Here is a 22576-nt window from a genome sequence, read left to right as displayed (position 1 = left end):
TTCGTGGCTAAAAGTTCCTCTCTTTCAAGACTTTAAATATTGGGGTCCACTCTCTTCTAGCTTGTAGAGTTTCTGTTGAGAAATCTGATGATAATCTAATGGGCCTTCCTTTATATGTTGTATTCTTTTCTCTGGCTGCCTTGAGAATTTTTTCTTTGCAGTTGGTTTGTGCCAATTTCATTATGATGTGCCTTGAAGTAGGTTTGTTGGGGTTAAGAAAACTTGGAGTTCTGTTTGCTTCTAGAATTTGAGGCTTTAGTTCTTTCCACAGGCTTGGGAAGTTCTCATCTATTATTTGTTTGGGTATGTTCTCCATTCCATTTTCTCTCTCTTCTCCCTCTGATATACCTATTATTCTTATGTTATTCTTTTTGATGGAGTCAGATAATTCCTGTAGGGCTATCTCATTTTTTTAAATTTTTGAGTCTCTTTCTTCTTCTCTCTGTTGTGCCTCAAGTTGCTTGTCTTCTATTTCACTAATCCTCTCTTCTATCTGGCCTGTTCTATTAGCTAAGCTTGTTACCTCATTTTTCAGCTCGTGAATTGAGTTTTTCATCTCTGTTTGATTTGTTTTTATAGTTTCAATTTCCTTGGAGATATACTTTTTGTGTTCATTGAGTTCTTTTCTGAGCTCCCTAAATTGCCTTTTTGTGTTTTCTTGTATATCTCTGAGTATTTTTAAGATTTCTATTTTAAATTCTCTGTCGTTTAACTCCAAGGTTTCCAATATCTTAAATTTTTTCTCCATAGATTTTTCCTCATATATCTGTGTTACCTCTCTTTCTTTTGTATCCATGATATTCGATTTTCTCTTCTTTAATGGCATCTGAGGGCGGTTTTGCTGATAGTATTAATGAGATTTAATAATGAATAAAAAGTTAAAAAAAATAAAAATAAAAAATTGAGGTTTTTTTTAAAAAAAAATCATTAAATAAAGAAAAATAAAATAAGATAAAAATTTGAGAAAAAGGGGAATTATTCCTTCCCCTCCTTTTTTCCTCTCCTCTCCTCTCCCCTCTTTCTTGAGAAAATCTTGTGGTGAACTGTGAATTATATTGTACTAAATAGAAAAAACAATATCTGTAATGGAGGGCCTGAATTGGGGAGAAGTAATAAAGGGGTAAAGGAAAAAGAAAAAAATAAAAAGAAAAAAAATATATATATATAAAAGGGGGGTGCTGTATGGACCCACAAAAAGCAAATAAGGAAAAAATTTGGGTCAAGAATAAAATGATTTGCTTTTAGGTGTTGGCTGACTAAGAGTTATGATGAGAGGAATAAGAAGGAAACAGGAAAAGGGGGGAAATTAAAAAATTACTATTTTATTTAGTGGAACAAGAACTAAATAAAATGGAGAGCCAGGGATGGGAGCAATGCTAATGAGTTAAAAAGGTGAAGTAAAACCCCCCAAAATGCCACAAACATAAGTTTGAGTCCCAGATAAGATAATTTGTTCGTTATTGAGGTTTGAATGAGAGAAGACATAAAGGAGAAAGGAAGAGACTAATATAGAGGGAGAGAGAGAGAGAGAGAGAGAGAGAAAAGACGGAACCACTAAAAGAAGAAAAAAGAAAAAGGAGGAGAGAGAGAGAGTTAAGGGTTTTGGAGTGCAACCCTCATAGAGAGAAAGGAAGAGGAAAGAAAAGATAATGGGAGATGTAACACTTATGGGTAGTGTAGTTCAAAGAGAGGCGAGAGTAAGACTGGCAGAGAATTAAACGACCAAATTGGAAGAGGAAAAAAAAAAAGAATGAAGATAAGAGACACAGACGAACAAATATAATAAAATGGGATAGGTTATAAAGTCTGCGGATTATTCTTGATTTTGAGAGGTTATCGTCTTGCTTTTTCTTTTCTGTCTCTCTTCCTGGTCGGTGACTTTGTACCCTGGGTTCTGCCCCTGTGGCACGCTCTGGTAGAGGTTTGCAGTTGATAATTCTCTATGGCGATGTCATGTATTGGGCTTCAGTCTCATTGGCAGTCAAGGCTCATTAGCGTTTATAGGCTCCGACAGTGAGAGGGTCCGTGTTCCTGGAGCCTCTCTCCTAGTCTTTCCTTCCACAATTAGAAGCTTGATAATCCAGCTATGGGGTTGCTGCTGCCTCTGCCTGGATAGTAAGAGGCTCAAAGAGCTGGCAACTCCCCACTCTATTCCCACTCAGCACAGGGTTCTGAGTAAGACTCAGTCAGTCAGAGCTGCTAGCATAATCAGGCGGGGCTTCCGCCCACACAGAGACCTCTAACTCTGCCCCTCTGTGGGATAACACGGGTGTCCACTCTTGAGGTGTTCAGAGGAATCTCTTGCCCACTCTCCGTGTGCACCGACCAGGATGCCAGACCAGCCGCGTCACACTTTGAGTGAAACCCCTGCCCGCACGGAAAAGTTCCAGCGTTGGAATTGGCTCTTGCTCCCTCCCCATGTGCGGCCCCCTCAGGGTGCTGGAGCGGTTCGGAGATTCTGCTCCTGGCCCGCTCACAGGCCTCTGATTCTGCCTCTCTGTGGGAAAACACAGGCGCCCACCCCTGAGGTGATCGGAGGAATCTCCTGCCCACTCTCCGTGCGCGCTGACCAGGATATCAGGCCGGCCGCCTCTCATTCCGAGAAAGCCCTCCGCCCGCACAGAAAAGTTCCAGCGTTGGAATTGGCTCCAGCTCCCTCCACGTGCGCGACCCCCTCAGGGCGCTGGGGCTCCTCGGAGATTTCGCTTTTGGCCCACACAAAGGCCTCTGACTCTGCCTCTCTGTGGGTTAGCATGGGTGGTGCCCACCCCTGAGGTGTTTGTAGGAATCTCTCGTCCACTATCCATGCGTGCCAACCAGGAGATGGGGAAAATGGCTGCCCCACTTGTCTGTCTTTGTCTGGGTTTGGCGCGCATGTTAGCTTGAATTGCCTGGGTTTTTCCTCGGCTTGGATCTCCGTGCCACAGCCTGGTTCAGCCGTTTGTACCGTGGCCTGGATCTATTCACTTCCTTTGCCCGCCTTAGTTTCTATATTCTCAGTTCCCAGTGAAAGCCGCCCTGTTTGGGTTAGCGAGGAAGGCAGAGCATTTCTTACTCCCTATTTCCCCCAGGGTTTGACCATATATCTAGCCAATCTTTCGCTCGACCATACCTTCGGGTGTGTTGCGGAACATCTGAAGGCTCCAAGGATAGGTTTTTCTGTTTCTGGTTGAAGATCTTTTTGAGTTTTTGGGGAGATTTATCGGTATCGCTTCCTACCACGCCATTACACTGACGTCATTCCTGTATTTTATTTGAAAAGTGATCTTTTTGTAAATTCTTAATATCCATTCTGTGGATATCCCACAATTTGTATCATTTGACATTGAGGGACATTTGGATTGTTTCCTGTTTTCTGTTATTATGTGTAAAGTTGCTACGAACATTTGCACACACCAATGTTGGTGGACATATGTTTTCATTTTTCTTAGGTAAATATTAATACCTAGGGGTGGAATTGCTGGGTCGTATGGTAAATGCATGCTTAGCTGCTGAAAAAACTGCATAACTTTTCCAAGAAAGTTGCACCACTTGCATTCTCACAAGCAATGCAGAACTTGAGCTTCTCCACATTCTTGCCAACATTTATCTGGTGTTTTAATAGTAAACACTATAGTGGGTGCTGTAGTAGGCAAAATAATCACCTCCCACCCCCCAGAAAAATTCCCACATCCTAATCCCTCAAACCTGTAAATATATTACCTTACATGACAAAAGGGACTTGACAGAAGTGATTAAAGTTAGGGACCTGCCTTAACCTGTGGAAAATATCCTGGCTTATTCTGCTGGGCCTACATAAATTTCTAAAGTTGGAAAACTTGTCCTGGCTGTGGTCACAAAAAGACCTGATGAGAGAAGGGGCCTAGTTAGATGGCAGTGTCAGCAGGACTGGCCCACGCTGCGGGCTTGAGGACATTGAGTGCAGGAATGTGAATGGACTGCCTCCAGAGGCTGAAAAATACAAGGACCTACGGACCACTTTGATTTAGCCCACTGAGACCCATTTCAGACTGACTTACAGCACTGCGAGGCAGTACATCTAAATATATTGTTTTAAGCAGTTAAGTTTGCAGTAATTTGTTACTGCAGAAATAGAAAACCAATACAGGTATATAGTATGTCCCATTATGGAATAAATTCTCATTTCCCTGATGACTCATGAAGTTGAGTTGTCATATGCTTGTTGGCCAGCCATGTATCTTCTTTTGTGAAATATTTATATAAATCTTCTGCTCATTTAATTAGGCTGTTTAGGTTTTTATTACTGAATTACAGTAGTTCTTTTTATATCACAAAAGCAGTTCCTGGCCTGACCTGTGGTGGCACAGTGGATAAAGCATAGACCTGGAATGCTGAGGTCGCTGGTTCAAAACCCTGGGCTTGCCTGGTCAAGGCACATATGGGAGTTGGTGCTTCCTGCTCCTCCTCCTCTCTCTCTCTCTCTCTCTCTCTCCTCTCTAAAATGAATAAATAAAGTCTTTAAAAAAAAAAGCAGTTCCTTTGTCACATATATTTATGGCAAATACCTTCTCTCAGTCCATGGTTTGCCTTTTCTTTTTTAAAACGTGTCTTTCAAAGAGAAATTTTAAATTTTGGTGACAAGTCAAATTTATTTTTTTAAATTAAGGTTAGTTCTTTGTGTATCATGTCTAAGAAATATTTCCCTAAATATTTTTTTCTTGTTCTTTCTTATGAAACTTTTATAGTTTTAGATCTAACATTTAGGTCTAATGTTTATATCTAGGATGCTTCATTTTATATATGCTGTAAAGAAAGAATTGAGGCTCTTTTATTTTCTACATGCATATTCAGTTTTCCAGCACCTTTTTTAAGAAGCTGTATTTTTCCTATTGAATTAATTTGGCACCTTCAAAAATTAACCAACTTTTATTTGGAGACTATGGTGAAAGAGAGGCACTTTTTCATTGTCCTACTAAGTATAGTTAAAATTCTTGGATGTTACATATATAACTTTTTTTTTTAAGTGAGAGAGAGAGAGATGGGGGGATAGACAAGGAAAGAGAGACAAGGGAGAGAGATGAGAAGCATCAATTCTTTGTTGCAGCACCTTAGTTGTTCATTGATTGCTTTCTCATATGTGCATTGACCAGAGGGCTCTAGCTGAGTGAGTGACCCCTTACTCAAGGCACCAACCTTGGACTCAAGCCAGCAACTTTGGGCTCAAGTCAGTGACCACAGGGTTATGTCTATGATCCCACACTCAAGCTGGCAACCTCGAGGTCTCAAACCTGGGTCCTCAGCATTTCAGGCCCACCTATCCACTGCACCACCACCTGGTCAGGGTATATATAAAACAGTTTGTTTTAGATGCTGAACAGTGAAGAAGGCAGACTATCAGGGGTCTCCAGACTCAAGGAACGTAATAAGCTCCCTGACTTTTTGTTTGGCCTGATAAAGTCCATGCTGGGTGCTGGAGAAACTAGCAACTCAGAAAATCCAATAGGAGCAGACAAAAAAGACAGAAAGAAAGAAAAAAGAAAAGAAAGAAAAAGAAAAGCTTTCTCTCTCCCAGGAAACAAGAAAGGGGTAAGCTAAGTTGACAAACTGTTTCAACAGTAACTTCTCTACTCCATCCAAACACTTCAGAAAAACTATGGAGGCACGATCGCCCCTCCCAGCAAAAGCCAGGTGGAGAACCCTTCCACTGTTGCCCAGCTATAGCCTTCTTCCCACCAGAACTTTTGCAGCCATTCAGTGGTAAAAAGACCTTCCACTACCATGATGTTAGTGGAAGCCACATGGAAAGCAACAGCGACAGAACTGCACAAATATTCTGGAATTGATTTTCAGTTTTTCTTTTTCTATTATGTATAATACTATTATGATAATTCTAGAACAAACCTCATTGTGCACATATTAGAATATTCTGAGGCATATAACTAGAAGTAGAACTGCAAAAATTTAGGGTATATGCCTGTTCAACTTTATAAAATAATGTAAGACATTTTATTCTCAGTGGTACTACTCCCAATGTACACTCAAACCTTAAACAATTCCCAGGGCTCCATATTTTCACCAGCACTTGGTCTTGTCAGACTCTGTACCTTTTTCACCTTGATCAGTGTAAAACATATCTTTTTATGGCCTTAATTGGCATCTTCCCAGTTAATATTAAGGTGGACCATCTTTTCATGCTTTAAAAAAAATTTTTTTTTTGCTATTTCTATTTCCTCTTTATATTCTTAATCCATTTCCCCATTGGGTTTATTGCCTTTTCCTTTTTGATTTATTGGAGATCTTTTTTTTTTTTCTTTCAGAGACAGAGAGAGAGTCAGAGAGAGGGATAGATAGGGACAGACAGACAGGAACAGAGAGAGATGAGAAGCATCAATCATCAGTTTTTCGTTGTGGTACTTTAGTTGTTCATTGATTGCTTTCTCATATGTGCCTTGACCACGGGCCTTCAGCAGACTGAGTAACCCCTTGCTCAAGCCAGTGACCTTGGGTCCAAGCTGGTGAGTTCTGCTCAAACCAGATGAGCCTGCGCTCAAGCTGGCGACCTCGGGGTCTCGAACCTGGGTCCTCCGCATCCCAGTCCAACGATCTATCCACGGCACCACCGATTCAGGCTGGAGATCTTTTTTTTAAAAAAAATTTATTCCATTCCTTTAAACTAAAATAAAAGTTTACCCATGTACCTTTGCTATGTACTGACAGTTTCTCTAGTCAGTCCCAGTCTCAGCTTAGTTCTTTGTTGCTCTAGTTTTCAGTTCTTTCTTTCTGGCCCTGGGCATTTTCTCTAGATTTTTGTTGTTTCAAGCTCAGGTATGCATTTTTTTTCAACTCCAAATGTTTATTCAGTACCAACTATGGGATGGTTGCTGTTCTAAGCTTATAGAAGTGAACAAAACAAATCTCTGATCTCAGGTAGCTTATAATGCAAGGATACTTGTTATCTGAGCTGTGCATTTTAATGGATACTGTGATCTGGCAACTTTAAGTACTGTGGGGATTTTAAGGTCATTGAGCCATGAATAATAATTTGTAAAATTTTATATCAGTTTTCAGAATGAATATTTGGGGGAAAAATAAAATAAAAAGTCCAGTTAGGGAAGAATCGCAGTATTCCAAGGAAGATAGTAGGTAGAAGTGGGAATGAAGAAGGAAAGCTGATTGCCAGAATATTTTGAAGGAAAAAATGATATAGTTTTCTAATAGTTTAATAAGAGGGTGTGATATAAAGTGAGATGCCAACGTTAGCTCCAAATATTTTTCCCTGGAAGACTGAAAGAATGACTATAGCACTGACATAAATAGTGCTGCTAGTGGGAATAGATGGGCATATAAAAGTATCTCTTAACGGGTATGGACTGTGTCTCTATTTTAATATTCCATGTAGTGCATTGCAGTAACTTACTGCATTTGAAAAAGTCAGTGGAACAACTATGTAGACATGGTCCTAGGTGACTGAAAACATAGAACTAGAAGAGAGTAAGCAACAGGGTTACAGGTGAGGAGAGAGACTAGAGGTGACTTTTTTGGTATCCCTAGAGCCTGGTTTGGTGTTTGGCACAAAGCTGGCCCTCAATTATTCATTTATTGAATAAATGAATATGAGTCTTTTGCATAGATGTGACAGCTGAACCCATGGGGTTAGATGTGAAAGCAGAAGACATCTACTTGCTGAGGTTCAAGGACAGCCCTTCTTCCCTATGACCTGCACTGCCAACAGGTGCCTGCCTCAAAGGAAACAATTCCAGATGTACCTTGATTTTAGAGTTAAGTACTGGAGGAGGTGGATTTGCACGAACTGATTTTGTGTGGAGGGAAAAAAAGGTGCATTCTAGAGCTAGGATACCAAAGTGGCAAGGAAAGATGTGACACTGAATCAAACTTGCTATTAACCGTATTCGTTTTGCTCAAGGGCCTGCACAAGTTAGAGCTTTTCAGTGCGGTTCCTCGTCCACAGTGGCCCCAAAATACAAACCTCACGTTACAGGTGAGGTTAGCTGAGGGCTGGACTGCTCTCTCTCTATAGCATTCTCTAGTTAAAAGGATAACGGATTCCCTTTCCCTCTTTTCAAGCTGAGGATCTGAAAATTCTAATTTGGTTGACTGGGATTCTACTTTTCAATTCCCATCCTCAAAGGGGCGGTGACCAGGGTACCATTCCTAAACACGGACGCCGAAATCGGCAGTCAAAAAAACCCTTCACGCTTCTGCTCCAGGGCGCGTCAGATTAGTCCCAGGGTCCAGCACCTCTTACTGAGCCTGCGCCTAGTGGCGGCGGAGCGGGCGCATGCGCCTTGAGGCGGGGCTAGCAGAGGCGGCTTTGGCAGGAGATCTGGGCGGCTGCAGTGTTTTGGCGCCCGGGAGCTGTGGGAGGAGCCCGCGGCCTCACCGTGGTAACCACAGCGCTGCCCCGGCCCCGCCCTGCAGGCCTGAGGACTGTCATCGCCTTTGGGGGTCTGGGGACTTGGGCCACCCTTTCCGGAAATAGCCTCGCGGGCCTCTTTCAGACAGCCCCCTCCTCCCCACGCCGCCGCAGCCGCCGCCATGCAAGGGGAGGACGCCAGATACCTCAAAAGGTGACGACTCCCCAAGGCGCGGCCCCACCCTCCTGGCCGCGGGCCCTGAAGATATTCCTAGAGGTCCTGGGGGTTGGCCTTTGGGTGCCACCGGGCAAAGCGAGAAGCTGAGGAGAGAGTGGGACCTGCGGGGCACGGAGGGAGAGGTGCACGAGGTCACGAGGTCTGCAGCCAGCGAGCCACCTGACCTGCGGGACCCCGGCGGCGCTGGCTGCATCCCCTTGTTGGGGGACAGCGGCGAAGGGCGGGAAGCACCCCTCTTCCCAGCCATCCCCGTCCCCCAATCCGCTTCTGCATTTCCCCTGGGAGAGAAGTCCCGCGGGGGCTTGAAATGCGGTCTCCCGGCGCCCCGGCTCTGTCCCCGGTTGGGGGCTCGCTGCCTGGGGTTCTGGAATGGGGAAGGGACTGAAGGGGTGGCTTTGCATGTTCCGGAGACCGCCCGAGACGGTGCTTTCCAGTTCGTTTCAGCTTTCCTCGTCAGTGTCAGCCCTGTGACTGCTCTGCGTACGGTAGCGGGTTGTAGGATCGCAATTATCAAGAGGTTTGCCCTGGAGCTTGATGTAGAACAGTCCGTGATTATTTTAGTTTAAAAATATTTGTCGTATCAGTTACTCTTTAAAGAAAACGGTAAATCTGTCGGGATTATTTGTTTTACTCCTGTCAAAGATAAGATCATCTCTGATGAAAAGGATACCTCTCAGTGGACCAAGAGTTTGCAGTGATCCAGTAGAAAAACACCTTCATTAGGACGCTCCATTTTTAAAGTCCCTGTTCTGATTGGGTAAATACCCCGGGGGAAAGTCACATGTATTCTTTTTAGACACAGTTTACTTATCTAAAAATGGGGCAAATATTACCTTATGAGAGGACCAAATATAAAAATACTTTTAAGAGATAAAACATGCGTGCAAGGTGGTAGTAGTATTATAAGCCATAATATACTTTTACTGGATGTATTCTGGTGTGGCAGGGCCCTGATATCACAGAAAGATCTTGTAATCTTTAATAGACTCTTAAAAGGGATTCAAGCAATTATATAATCAACCAATAATCAAGTCAACCAACTGCACTGCATTTGCAGGACTGACGCATCTATTGCCTGCCCGTCTCATTTTGTGTAAATACATTTGAAACTGTCAAATCACCAGGTTTTATCAGTCAAGTGTTTAAAAGGAATATGCAGTCATAACTGTCACTGGATTTTGCTTATATTAATCTTTTCAATATTTTTTATTGAATATTTTGTGACAGGAGAATATTAATTCTTTCAACTTTAAATATGTCCTAGAGCAAAGAGCCACTATTGCATCATTAGCTTATTTTCATGTAATGCACTTGTGCCAGAAGATAGGTTTTCTTAGGATTCTTGCACCTGTTTGGACCCTTAGGCATACTATGACATACAGCTCTCAACCTATGGTTTACTACTAAACCCATATTATCTAGAGTTCAAAAAAATAAAACCAAATGAGGCAGTGTAATGTTTTGAAGTAAGTAGGGTTAGGATCTGGAAAGGTTGAAATATGCACTTCTCAGTTTTGTCTGATTTTGACAAAATGGATAAAAAGTTTGCATTGCCTGCTCTCAGATTAGAAATATGCAGCTGACATGTAGTCATACAGACCTGATGGTTTATGATGTCTGACAGAACCTTCCATTGTAATTATTGTTTCTTTGATGATTACATATAGTCCTTTTGTAATATTTTCACTTTTATATTTTGTTTTTAGCAAGACAGTATGTTTTTAATCTAATGGATTCACTCTACATTAACTTCAGTGATTTCATTGTAGCTACCACTGACAAATCTCTAATCTCTATGTATACATATGTAATAGATTATAGAATCAAAAATTGGGTTTCATTATTTTTTACTATCTTAGCACAATTAAGGGTTTTTGTTTTTTGTTCTGCTACTAGTGTTTTGATTCTATAGCACTTAAATAGTCACCAAGTATCTAGTATATGCCTAGCATTATTTTGGTCACTGGGGAAGTAATTAAATGGACAGTTCTTATCCTCACTCAGATATACACACAAGTAAATAGTTAACATTGAGTGATGTTAGCTCCACTTAAAGCTCTGCAGAAGCTTTCCATTTAGCTTCATCCCTCAGCTCCTGTCCCACCCCCAATAATTCCATGCTTCTGCCTTTCAGAAATAACTTCTTTTAGATGCCTATATGTTTCATTGTTAGGTTCGAAATGTCCTTCCCATTGTCCAGAACTTGCTTGTTCTTCATTCAGTTAGCTCCTCATCTTTCCTATTTTAGCTTAAATTTTAGCTTATTTTTTCCAAAAAGTCATTCTGAGCCATCCTTCCCTACGTGGTATTCTGGGTCAACTAACTATACCTGCTGGGTTCCAATGATACTAATACCTTGTCTTTCCCTCATTCTTACTACTTTATTGTTATTGTTTGTTTTTCCTGCCGGTCTATGAGCTTCAGAAGGATAAAATACTATGTATCTTACTTCCATTGTAGCCCCAGCACCCAGCACAGTGCCTGGAATATTTGTACTCATTAAATATATAGTTGTTAAATGAAATAAGAATAAGGCTATAAAGAAAAATAGACCAAATCATGTAGGACTTGTGATCTTTTGTAAAGAGTTGAGACTTATAAGGGCAAAGATTTTAAAATCCATTGAAGGATTTTAAAAGTGATTGGCATTCATTCATTCAATAGTTACCTGAAATTCTACCATGTAAAAGTTATCCATCCAAGTGATAAAAAGCACTAGATGAATGAGACATACTTTCCTTGCCTTTATGGTGCTTATAATGTAGCAGGGGATACGGACTTTAAATAGTACATTATCAGAAGTAATTATTTTAGTATATTTATAATGTGATATAAATATATGAGAAGTATGTGGCCTTTGTGTCAAGTTTTTTTTACACAGTATAATTTTGCAACATTCATCCCTGTTTTAGCATTTATGAGTTCAGTACTTCATTCCTTTTAATAGCTGAATAATAATCCATTGTGTAGATATAGATAGCATATTTTGTTTATCTGTTGCTGGTCATTTAGGCTATTTCCATCTATTGGCTATTGTAAATAGAACTACTATAAATGTTTGGCACTAGTTTTGTTTTAAACACCTGTTTTCACTCTTTTAGTATATTTTCAATTGTTGCTGGGTCATATGCTAGTTGAAAAAATTATGGCTATTCTAATGGATGTGAAGTAATATCTTATTATGGTTTTGATTTACATTTCCCTGGTTACTAGTGACATTGAGCATCTTTTCATATGTTTCTTGGCCTTTGTCTGCTTTCTTTGGAGAAAAGTGATATTTATATTTTCTGAATATTGGACTCCTAACAGATCAATGATTTGCGCATATTTTGTCTCACATTCTGTGGATTGTGTTTTCACTCTCTTCATAGTATCCTTTCATTTGCAAAAGTATTAAAATTAGTATTTTCTTTAGTTGCTTATCCTTTTTTAAAAAGTTTTACATGATCATTGATTTTTAAATTCCTATCCCTCCCTTCTTTTTGTCAACCATCAACTTATTCTCTATATCTGTGAGTCTGTTTCTGTTTTGTTTTATTTGTTTTATACTTTTTAGATTTTAATTGCTGAATAGTATTCCTTTGTATAAACGTACCAAATCTTTATCCATTCATCTATTGATGGACACCTAGGTTACTTCCATATGTTGGCTACTGTACACATTGCTGCAGTGAACATAGGGGTATGTCTACTGTGTGTTTTTTTCTTTTCTTTAAGATAATTACCCGGAATTCAAATTGCTGGACAGTTCTATTATTAAATTTTTAAGGAATCACTATTTGGTTTTCCAAAGTAGTAATTCCACCAATTTATAATCCCACCAACAATGTACAAGGGTTCCCTTTTCTCTACATTCTTGTCACCACTTGTTATTTGTTGATAGCCTGTCTGACAGGTATGAGGTGATATCTCATTGTGGTTTTGATTTGCATTTCCCTGATGATTAGTGATGTTGAGCAACTTTTTATGTGTCTGTTGGCCATCTGTTTGTCCTTTTTGGAGAAATGTCTATTCCAGTCCTCTGCCCATTTTTAAATTTAGTTTGTTTTTTGGTGGTCAGTTGTATGAGTAATGCCTTGTTGGATGTTTCATTTATGAATATCTTCTCTCTTTTAGTAGGATGTCTTTTTATTTTGTTGACAGTTTTTTTACTGTACAAAACCTTTTAGTTTAATATAGTTCCATTTCTTTACTTTTTATTTTTTGTTTCCTTTGCCTGAGAAGATATATCTAAAAAGATATTGCTAAGAGCAATGTTGAAGAGTTTATTGCCCATGTTTTCTTCTGGGAGTTTTATGGACCACTTTTTTTATATGTTATTTTTGTATTTTTATGTAAGATATAAGAAAGTGGCCCGATTTTATTTTTTGCATGTATGTTTCCAGTTTTTCCAACACCACTTATTGAAGAGACTGTCTTTGCTCCATTGTATATTCTTGCCTCCTTTGTCATAGATTAAATGACCATATAAGCAAGGATTTTCTATTCTATGGGCTCTTTATTCTATTCTGTTTGATCTGTATGTCTGTTTTTGTGTCAGTGCCACATTGTTTCACTTTGTAGTATAGTTTATATCAGGGAACATGATACCATTCACTTTGTTCTTAAGATTTCTTTAGATGTTTGGGGTCTTTGTGGTTCCATATAACTTTTAGAATTACATGTTCTAATTCTGAGAAGCATACCATTGGTATTTTAGTAGGGATTGCATTAATCTGTATATTGCTTTAGGTAGTAAAGACATTTTAACAATATTAATCCTTTTAATAAATGAGCAAGATATAGCTTTCCATTTTTTGTATCTTCTTCAGTTCTTTGCTTCAGTGCCTTATGTTTTTATGGTAAAGATCTTTCACCTTGTTGGTTAAATTTAATCCTAGGCATTTTATGCTTTTTGATGCCCTTATGAATGGGATTGTTTTCTTAATTTTACCTTCTGATGGTTTGTTATTGGTATATATAAATGCAGTAGATTTCTGTATATTAATTCTATGTTCAATTTTACCGAATTCATTTATTAGTGTTAATAGTTTTTTCGGGGGGAGGGTCTTTAGGGTTTTAATTGCTTTTGATGTCATTATATAAGAAGCCATTGCCAAATCCTAGGTCATGAAATTTTGCCCTTATGTTTTTTTCTAAGAGTTTTTTGGTTTAGATCTTAAATTTATGACTTTGATCAATTTTGAGTTAATTATGTGGCGTGCAGTAAGGGTCCAGTTTTATTCTTTTACATGTCCAATGTCTCAACACATTTGTTAAAGAGATTGTTCTTTTTCCCAATGAAAGGACCACTCTTGTTGAATCAATTGACTTTATATATGTCAGGGCTTCTTGGGCTCAGTTCTATTCCACTGATCTGGATATCTGTCTTTCTGCCAGTATGCCACTGTTTTGAGTGCTATAGCCTTATAGTACATTTTGAAATCGGGAAATGTGAGCCTTCCAACCTTGTTGTTCCTTTTCAAGATTGTTTTGCTTACTCAGGGTCCCTTGTGTTTCCACATGAATTTTATGGTCTCCTTTCCATTTCTGCAAAAAAGGCTTTGGGAATTTGACAGGTTATATTGAGTCTTCACATCCCATTTGGGAATGTTGGCTATCTTAACTGTAAATCTGATTTAAATGCATGTGTTAAACCAGCCCACATGTCTTTGGAACTAGAACCTAGATAAAAACCATGACACTGTATGAGTTTTTTTATCTATGCCTGGTTATTTTGTTTGTTTGTTTATTTTTAACATTATAGGAAAGTTAAAGGAGGAAATATTGATGTGCATCCATCAGAAAAAGCACTCATTGTTCAGTATGAAGTGGAAGCTACCATTCTTGGAGAAATGGGGGATCCCATGTTGGGAGAAAGAAAAGAATGTCAAAAAATGTAAGTTTTCTTTATTTGTGTACATTTTGAAAGTAGCGAACTTTATACAAACTTGATAGAAATCTGATATTATTTAAATCAGCATAGATGATGTTTATGGCGTTCTTCTAGTCATACTGTTACTAGAGCAAGCCTGGATTCGAGTTGCCCATTGCTGCAAAGTCAATCACAGAGACAGGATCTGGGTGGTATAAGAGTGTCTTTAATCAAATTGTCAGCAACCTGAGAAGGCAAAAGGGGCTCACTGTATCCAAAGCCTGCCTCAACAGTCTCGGCTGACTGGCCGGTTTATATATCTTTGGGGAGGTTAGTAATTGATTAGAGAGCATGTATTGAGTACGGAATATGGGAGTCTGATTAGCAGGAATGCCCTCCTGGACTGTCCTTCTGACACTGGCCCAGGTCTGTCTGGCATCCTTGATGTTGCTCCAGAACGGCTGGGGTCCAGCGTTTCTGCAAGAGGACTTTCTGCAAGACTTTCTGCAAGAGGACTCCCTGTATTTCTTAGGCAACACGGTAAAGGTTAGGGTTTGTCAGCTAAGCTTCTAGTTACCTCCGGTGCATTAACTCCTTACAGGAAATTCTGTGACTGAGGCTTTACAAGAAATTATTGTAATTTAACCCCTTACAATACTTCATTTTAATGAAACAGAGACAACATTAAGCTATAAATACAGTATATTTATTTCAGAAATCATGTCTATGTAAACATAATGGCAACCTACTAAAAAATGCTTATTCTTATTTATCCCTTTTAGTAAATGTGTATAATAGAATTTAAGCTATAATAGAATATAAGCTACAACTGGTAAAATCAATTATAAAAGATATGTGTATGTGGGACTTTTTAGCTTAATTTATGAAATTTGTATTTTCAGGGGTCCTGTGTTCTTTCCTCTTCCCTGGAATTGCAGAAAGTGATATGATTTCCAAAACTCCAAATAGGGCATGCACCTTGAATTCATCCCTTAAAAATCTAGCCCTCTGGAAGATATAAATAGGAAGCATTTTCTGACTCAATGAATTGAGCTTAGATCTTCCAATATTGTACAAATTTTCCTTCCTGCATTTTTAATACTTTGAGGACCCCCTTGAGAACTTGCCTCTCTCCTTGTCTGTGGTTGTGCTGGTCACAATCTTGCTTTCCTTCCATAGTTTTGTGGAAGTAAAGAAGGTCTCAGATCACCTAGTGTTCTCGCCCAGCATTCTTCTCTCCATAAAAACTTTGATTTGGGAAGTAGTTAAAAAGAATTTTGACCATTTGAAAACAATTTTAGTGTGTGTTGGTGGCATTAAGTGTGATAGTATTTAGCACAATGAAAAGCACTGTATTTTATTCCAAAAAGCAGTGGTTCTCAGTGGTTCTGAACGCCACCCACCCCCTGCCAGCTGACCTTTGGCAATACCTGGAGACATTTGGTTGTCATAACTAGAAGGGAATTTAATAGCTAGAGGCCAGGGTGCTACTAAAGATACCATAGTGTACAACAAGATAGTCATCTACAAACAACGCAGTATTTAGTCCAAAATTTTAATAGTGCTGCCATTGGGAAACTTTGGTGTATAGCAGCTGAAAAAGAGAAGCTATTTAGTGTCTTTATTAATATCCCTAATTTTTCTTCTTCTTGGGTTAGAATAAGACTAAATCGCACAGAAAATTCATGAAAAATAACTAAGTCCTTGGATAATCCACTTGTTTGCAGAGAAATACACTTGCATACACCTATACACTATAGGTCCTAACTCACAGGCTCACACACCTGTGTGTTTATGATTGCTTCCTAAGTTTTGTACATTTTGAGAACAAGTGAAAACTCTCTGGAGATCTTATTGACTGCCAAAGGAAAGCTAGCAGAGCAGGGTCTTTGCCTTTAGAACCTCATACATCCCCCTTTCATGAGAGAAATTTAATTTTTACTTCTTGAGAATGTAGTCAGTAACCTTATTCAACTAGAATTAAATGAGAACACTGTTAGTGTCCTTCTAGACAAGGGATACATTCACTAGAGAGTCAGCCAGCTGGAAAGAGTGACTGCCCACTGTGGCTGGAGTAAGTGGGTTTAAACATTAGCTGGGAGAAATCCCAGGACCTCAATTTAGGGACACTCAGCCCTGGCTACACACGATCTGGAGAGGAAGCATACTGTGGGACCAAAAGGAGAATGTGGCTTGTTGATAGTTCAAGAGGTTTTATTGATGGCAGCAGCTGGGGACACTCGTATAGCTTGAGACAGTTATGAAGTGAAACCGTCTTTCAATTTGGGTACTCAGTGCTGTGGCCCAGGTCAGGAAGACTTGCATTTCATTCTTCTTTATTGGGCAAAGGAATGTACAAGCCCATTTTCAGCAGAACCTCAGTTTCTGAAGATTTCTTTATGAGAAATTGATGGTTATAAGTCCAAATATAACATGGGTATTTTTCTTGAGAGGTTTAGTGTTTTTAACAGGCATGAGACTATTGCTAGCGTTCTTGATGCAAACATTAGAAGCTACTGTAGCAAATTTAGTCATAAAAGGAATTTGTTAAAGGCTGTTAGGTAGTTTATGGACCAGACATGGGGATGACTGTAGAGCTGTGAATAATTTCTAAATCACTCTACTGGACTTATTTCAGGAGAGATCACCTACTTTCACAGGTGCTTACTACAGGTCATTTTTCTGAGACCTCTGTCCCTGTTGCCTCTAACACCTGATGTCTCTCCAAATATTGGCCATCTTTATCAAGCAGTATTTATACAGTGGCCACTTTCTTATGTTTCTCTTTTTGAATATAAGCTTTGCATGAACATTTCTGCTTGAGTCTTCACCCTTAACCTAATTATGTTTTCATAGCTTTCCTGGGTGCCAAGAATTTACGTAAACAGGCAATTGTTTCCAGACCAAACAACCTTTTTTTATGTAGCTTCCAGTGAATCTCCTGGACTATTTAAAAAAGGAGAGAAAAACTGGTTTATTATTTTTTTTAATGTACTAGTAAGTATAAATGTTCCTCAGTATTCCTCATATAGGTCTCAGAATGCGTCTGCTTTTTTTCTTCTTCCTTCTACTTAATTTCCACGAGAAAAACTGAATCCTGAAATAATGTTATGTTTATCCCTAACAGAAAAATGTGAGTGAGTGTGGTCAAAAAGTGATTCCTCTTTGGCCCTGGTTGGCAAACTGCAGCTCGCGAGCCACATGCGGCTTTTTGGCCCCCTAAGTGTGGCTCTTTCACAAAATACCACATGCTGATGCTACCTCGATAAGGAATGTACCTCCCTATATAGTTTAAGTTTAAAAATTTGGTTCTCAAAAGAAATTTCAATTGTTATACTGTTGATATTTGGCTCTGTTGACTAATGAGTTTACCGACCACTGCTCTATGGCAATCGGAATTCTCACATCCAGTGATTAAAGACTTTATATGTATTACATTAGAAAGACTTTTAAAGTGAAATCTTTGAATGTGCTGTTCTGCCTAAGAGTCAGATGTAGGTTTTATGTCCCTTTTATTCCTTCATTTGTCCGGCTCACAAGAAATCATTGCTTTGCATTGTTCTAAGCCTAATTACATCTACATTTTTATCATATTTTACTAAAAGAGTCTAGGTAAAGAACATTTAAATGCTTTATAAATTATTTAAAGAAGTATTGTTTTAAGTTATTACTTATTTTAGTAATAGCTGAGTTGAGAAATTCTGATATGCTTGCAGCATTCGTCTTAAGAGTCTCAATGCCAACACAGATATAACCTCCCTGGCACGGAAGGTGGTTGAAGAGTGCAAACTCATTCATCCCTCAAAACTAAGTGAGGTAGAGCAGCTGTTGTACTATCTACAGAACCGCCGTGATTCCTCGTCAGGGAGAGGTGAGTGGAGACTTCTGACTCTGGAGTGCAGAACCAGACTTGTCTGACTGTAGTGTGTGCTTTAGAGTAGTGGTCCCCAACCTTTTTTGGGCCACGGACCAGTTTCATGTCAGAAAATATTTTCATGGACCAGCCTTTAGACTGGGATGGATAAATGCACAAAATAAAATTATACGACTAGTGTAAAAACTGTGGTATTTTTAAATATAATTGTCGAACTTATGAGACAAGCGTCAAGAGTGAGTCTTAGACTGATGTAACAGGGAATCTGGTCATTTTTTAAAAATAAAACATTGTTCAGACTTAAATATAAATAAAACAGAAATAATGTAAGTTATTTATTCTTTCTCTGCGGACCGGTACCGGTCCGCGGCCCAGGGGTTGGGGACCACTACTTTCGAGAAATGGTGAGGGTTTTTTGCTTTGTTACTTGTTTTTGCCAATGCTGTGACTAAGTAAATAAAGAATTGACAAACATATTCATTTTCTACATGTTGGGCTTTATGTTAGAGGGTTCTACACAAAATGATGCTTCTATTTCATACAGTTTGTATGTGCATGTGCACATATACTGAAATAAGGAATAAAAGCAAATATCTGTCATATTGATTCTAGAATAATAAAGGAGAGAAACCCCTTTAATTTCTGCCTTAATTTAGGGCAGAAACCCAATTCTCTCTACTCCAACTAGATTTATATTTTCTAAATTTCTTATTGACATTTAGTTTATTATTTGAATGGATGACTTAAATATTTAAATGTTAAAATATGTGTCATGTGCTTTTAGACTATCCTAAAGATGTTTTCTGAATCTTAGGAAAATACGACCTTTTCATTCCTCAGCATCTCTATCGCTGACATTCTTCTATCAATTCCCTTATAAAACAACTAAGACATGAAAATTTAGAGCTTAGCTGCTCATTATTTATAGAAGACATTTTCAAATAATCTATACCAAAAATGAAACAAAATAAAAACACAGGCATATAATGCAAAGTCAGGCTTCTCATATACTAACCATTATTGAATGGTTAGTACATTTCATAGTACTAAGTTTACATAACTGTCTTTCACCATGGGTGAATTCTAAAATATGGTGCCCTGGAAATAATTTATGAATGTTTAAGTTTTGAATGTAGTAAGTCAAAAAAGCCTGGCCTGTGGTAGTGCAGCAGACAGAGCATCAGCCTGGAACACTAAGGTTGCAGGTTCAAAACCCTGGGCTTGCCTGACCAGGCAGTGGCGCAGTGGATAGAGCATCGGACTGGGATGCGGAGGACCCAGGTTTGAGACCCTGAGGTCGCCAGCTTGAGCACGGGCTCATCTGGTTTGAGTAAAAGCTCACCAGCTTGGACCCAAGGTCGCTGGCTCGAGCAAGGGGTTACTCAGTCTGCTGAAGTCCCACAGTCAAGGCACATATGAGAAAGCAATCAATGAACAACTAAGGTGTCGCAATGAAAAACTGATGATCGATGCTTCTCATCTCTCTCTGTTCTTGTCTGTCTGTCCCTATCTATCCCTCTCTCTGACTCTCTCTCTGTCTCTGTAAAAACAACAACAACAACAACAAAAAAACTACTGGGCTTGCCCGGTCAAGGCACATATGACAAGTGATCAATGAACAACTAAAGTCAAGCAACTATGAGTTGATATTTCTTTTTCCTCCCTCCCTCTTCTCTCTCTGTAAATCAATAAATAAAATATTTTTTTGAAAGCTAAGCCTTAAAAATAGTCAGAAAAATGAAATAGAAAATTTGTTTAAACTTTTTCAAGTTAGCCTTTCCTCTCCATCTACAGCAAATAAAATGCTTTGTGCCTAGTGTATGCTTTTATTAGCCCTGGATACAGTTACTAACTCACATTATAAGATCAATAGGGCCCTGGCCAGTTGGCTCAGCAGTCGAGTGTCAGCCCGGCTTGAGGAAGTCCCAGGTTCGATTCCTGGTCAGGACACACAGGAGATGCGTCCATCTGCCTTTCCACCCTTCCCCTTCACCTTTCTCTCTGTCTCTCTCTTCCCCTCCCACAGCCAAGGCTCCATTGGAGAAAAGTTGGCCCGGGCACTGAGGATGGCTCCATGGCCTCCACCTCAGGCACTAGAATGGCTCCAGTTGCAGCGGAGCAATGCCCAGATGGGCAGAGCATCGCCTCCTGGTGGGCATGCCGGGTGGATCCTGGTCAGGCACATGTGGGGAATCTGTCTGACTGCCTCCCCACTTCTAACTTCCGGAGGGAGGGAGGGGAGATCAATAGGTATTTGTTGAGTGAATTGAATGACTGTGGTTTTATTTGAGCATTTTAAACTTGGTTGCTTCCAACTTCATAGCTGGCACACAGTATATACTTGTTAATTATCAATAATAAGTGCTATAAGGAAAATATCAGGATAAAATTTTATCAAGTATTTTATATTACTATTCTTACTAAGATGTCTATAAGATGATAGATAACATCTCCTATAACTTAAATTCAGTTCAAAGTGAGCAAAGTAAATCCTATCCTAAAGATGTATGTACTTATTGTGGGTGGTACAATATGGTTAAAGTTCATCTTTACTAAGGCCAAATTAATATAATTCTAATGGCATTTATAAAAAAAAATCTTCAAACTAAAGAATAGCTTTTCACTGAGTTTTTAGGGTAAATCAGTCTTCTGACTCCTTCCTTAGAAATTAGGGCAATATGAGGAAATTTTTCATATCATATATGGATAAATTAGTTCAAATCAATATATTTATATAGACATTAATATGTAAAGACATATGAAATGCTGTACTATATTAAATATGTATTTATTTTAAAAAACTATTTTTTCTTAATTTTTTTACTTGGTATTCACTATTTCAGAGCCAGAAATATTGTCCTAAAAGTGATTGAAACAAATAATAGGTATATAATTCTTTACCTTAAGCAATATTTTTTTAATTAAAATTAGTCATAATAAATTATTTATCTGAGGCAAACTCTAGCTCTTGAGAAACATAATTTTATCTAGAATGGCCACTGTTCTCTGAAAAACAGTCAGGGCTGTTTTCTATTCTATGTAAACCATATTTGCTAATCCCAGAATCAAAACTTGGTACTACTCGGACTTATTTTAATGTACATGGTTTGCTCAGGTTAACCCAGGTTAAAGCATTTTTGATAATTTTTTGTTAGAAAATGAAATTCTGCTATGAATCAAATGAGTATAATGAATGGCTCATGTTCAGCACCTTTGGATACCCATTTAATTTACTTGGAAATAATGAGGATTAACACAAATATTAGATATTTGCCTTTTAAATTATGATCCCAGCCCTGGCCGGTTGACTCAACCGTAGAACATCCACCGGCATGTGGAAGTCCCAGGTTCGATTCCCGACCAGGACACACAGGAGAGGCGCCCATCTGCTTCTCCACCTTTCCCCCTCTCCTTCCTCTCTAGCTCTCTCTTCCCCTTCCACAGCCAAGGCTCCATTGGAGCAAAGGCCCCAGCGCTGAGGACGGCTCCATGGCCTCTGCCTCAGGCACTAGAATGGCTCCGGCTGCAGTGGAGCAATGCCCCAGATGGGCAGAGCATCACCCTCTCGTGGGCATGCCAGGTGGATCCTGGTCAGGTGCATGCAGGAGTCTGTCTCTCTGCCTCCCCCTAACCCCTTCTCACTTTGGAAAAATACAAAAAAAAAAAAAAATGTATGATTCCAATTTTACTTGTTTAAAAGAATTAGTTAGCAAATGTTCTTTGGTTTAGTTTTTGATTTTAACAAAGTCGTTTCTCTTTTCCTTTGTTAATTTTATTTTAGTTTTAATATTACTTAACTCATTTATTTATTTATTGCCTTATTCATTTTTCTATTCCCACATTAAATGTGAATTAGGAGGGGAAAGAGAAAGCTTGGACTGTTTTGTGTCTTGGTGGGAAGTCTGGCTATTTATCCAAAATGTCAGCCAAGGAGGAAGTTAAAATTACTGCTGATAACTTTGAGATTATTTGTTTATTTTATTTATTTATACTCTTGGTATATCTTCAGTAGAACAGATAGATTATAGATGAGCAATTTTTTTGTACATTGGAAAAAAGATTATTTCATAAACTCTTCAGTCTTGAGATCCCCAGCTTAGCTAGAGTTAATCAACTGCTGAAAATAAAACTTACTCAGAAATGCTAAAAACCTGGTTCTTATCACTTTTTAAAAATATTTTTTTACAGAAAAAAAAGAAAAATCAAGCAAGCCTAAAGATCCACCTCCTTTTGAAGGAATGGAGGTAAGAATGTATTCTGATCTAATAGAAATCT

At 38.9% G+C, this 22576-nt stretch overlaps 1 protein-coding gene across 3 annotated transcripts in view; it reads left to right on the top strand.

The window, feature by feature from the left end:
- Nucleotides 1-8280: 8280 nt before the first annotated feature.
- KIFAP3 (kinesin associated protein 3) overlaps nucleotides 8281-22576 on the top strand; it is a 130252-nt gene continuing 115956 nt past the window's right edge. For 2 of the 3 annotated variants that reach the window (XM_066261117.1, XM_066261118.1), the window contains exons 1-4: nucleotides 8281-8549; nucleotides 14320-14451; nucleotides 18144-18298; nucleotides 22490-22545. In XM_066261117.1, coding sequence (XP_066117214.1) covers nucleotides 8518-8549; nucleotides 14320-14451; nucleotides 18144-18298; nucleotides 22490-22545 — 375 coding nt within the window. In that variant the 5' untranslated portion in view covers nucleotides 8281-8517. Of the gene's footprint in view, nucleotides 8550-8693; nucleotides 8713-14319; nucleotides 14452-18143; nucleotides 18299-22489; nucleotides 22546-22576 lie in introns of those variants that run through there. The other variant, XM_066261119.1, reaches the window with a different exon arrangement.

Source organism: Saccopteryx bilineata, chromosome 2, assembly GCF_036850765.1.
Source record: "Saccopteryx bilineata isolate mSacBil1 chromosome 2, mSacBil1_pri_phased_curated, whole genome shotgun sequence".
NCBI classification, from domain to species: Eukaryota; Metazoa; Chordata; class Mammalia; order Chiroptera; family Emballonuridae; genus Saccopteryx; species Saccopteryx bilineata.
The sequence above is the reverse complement of the archived record's forward strand: the minus strand, read 5'-3'. Positions and strand labels throughout refer to the sequence as shown.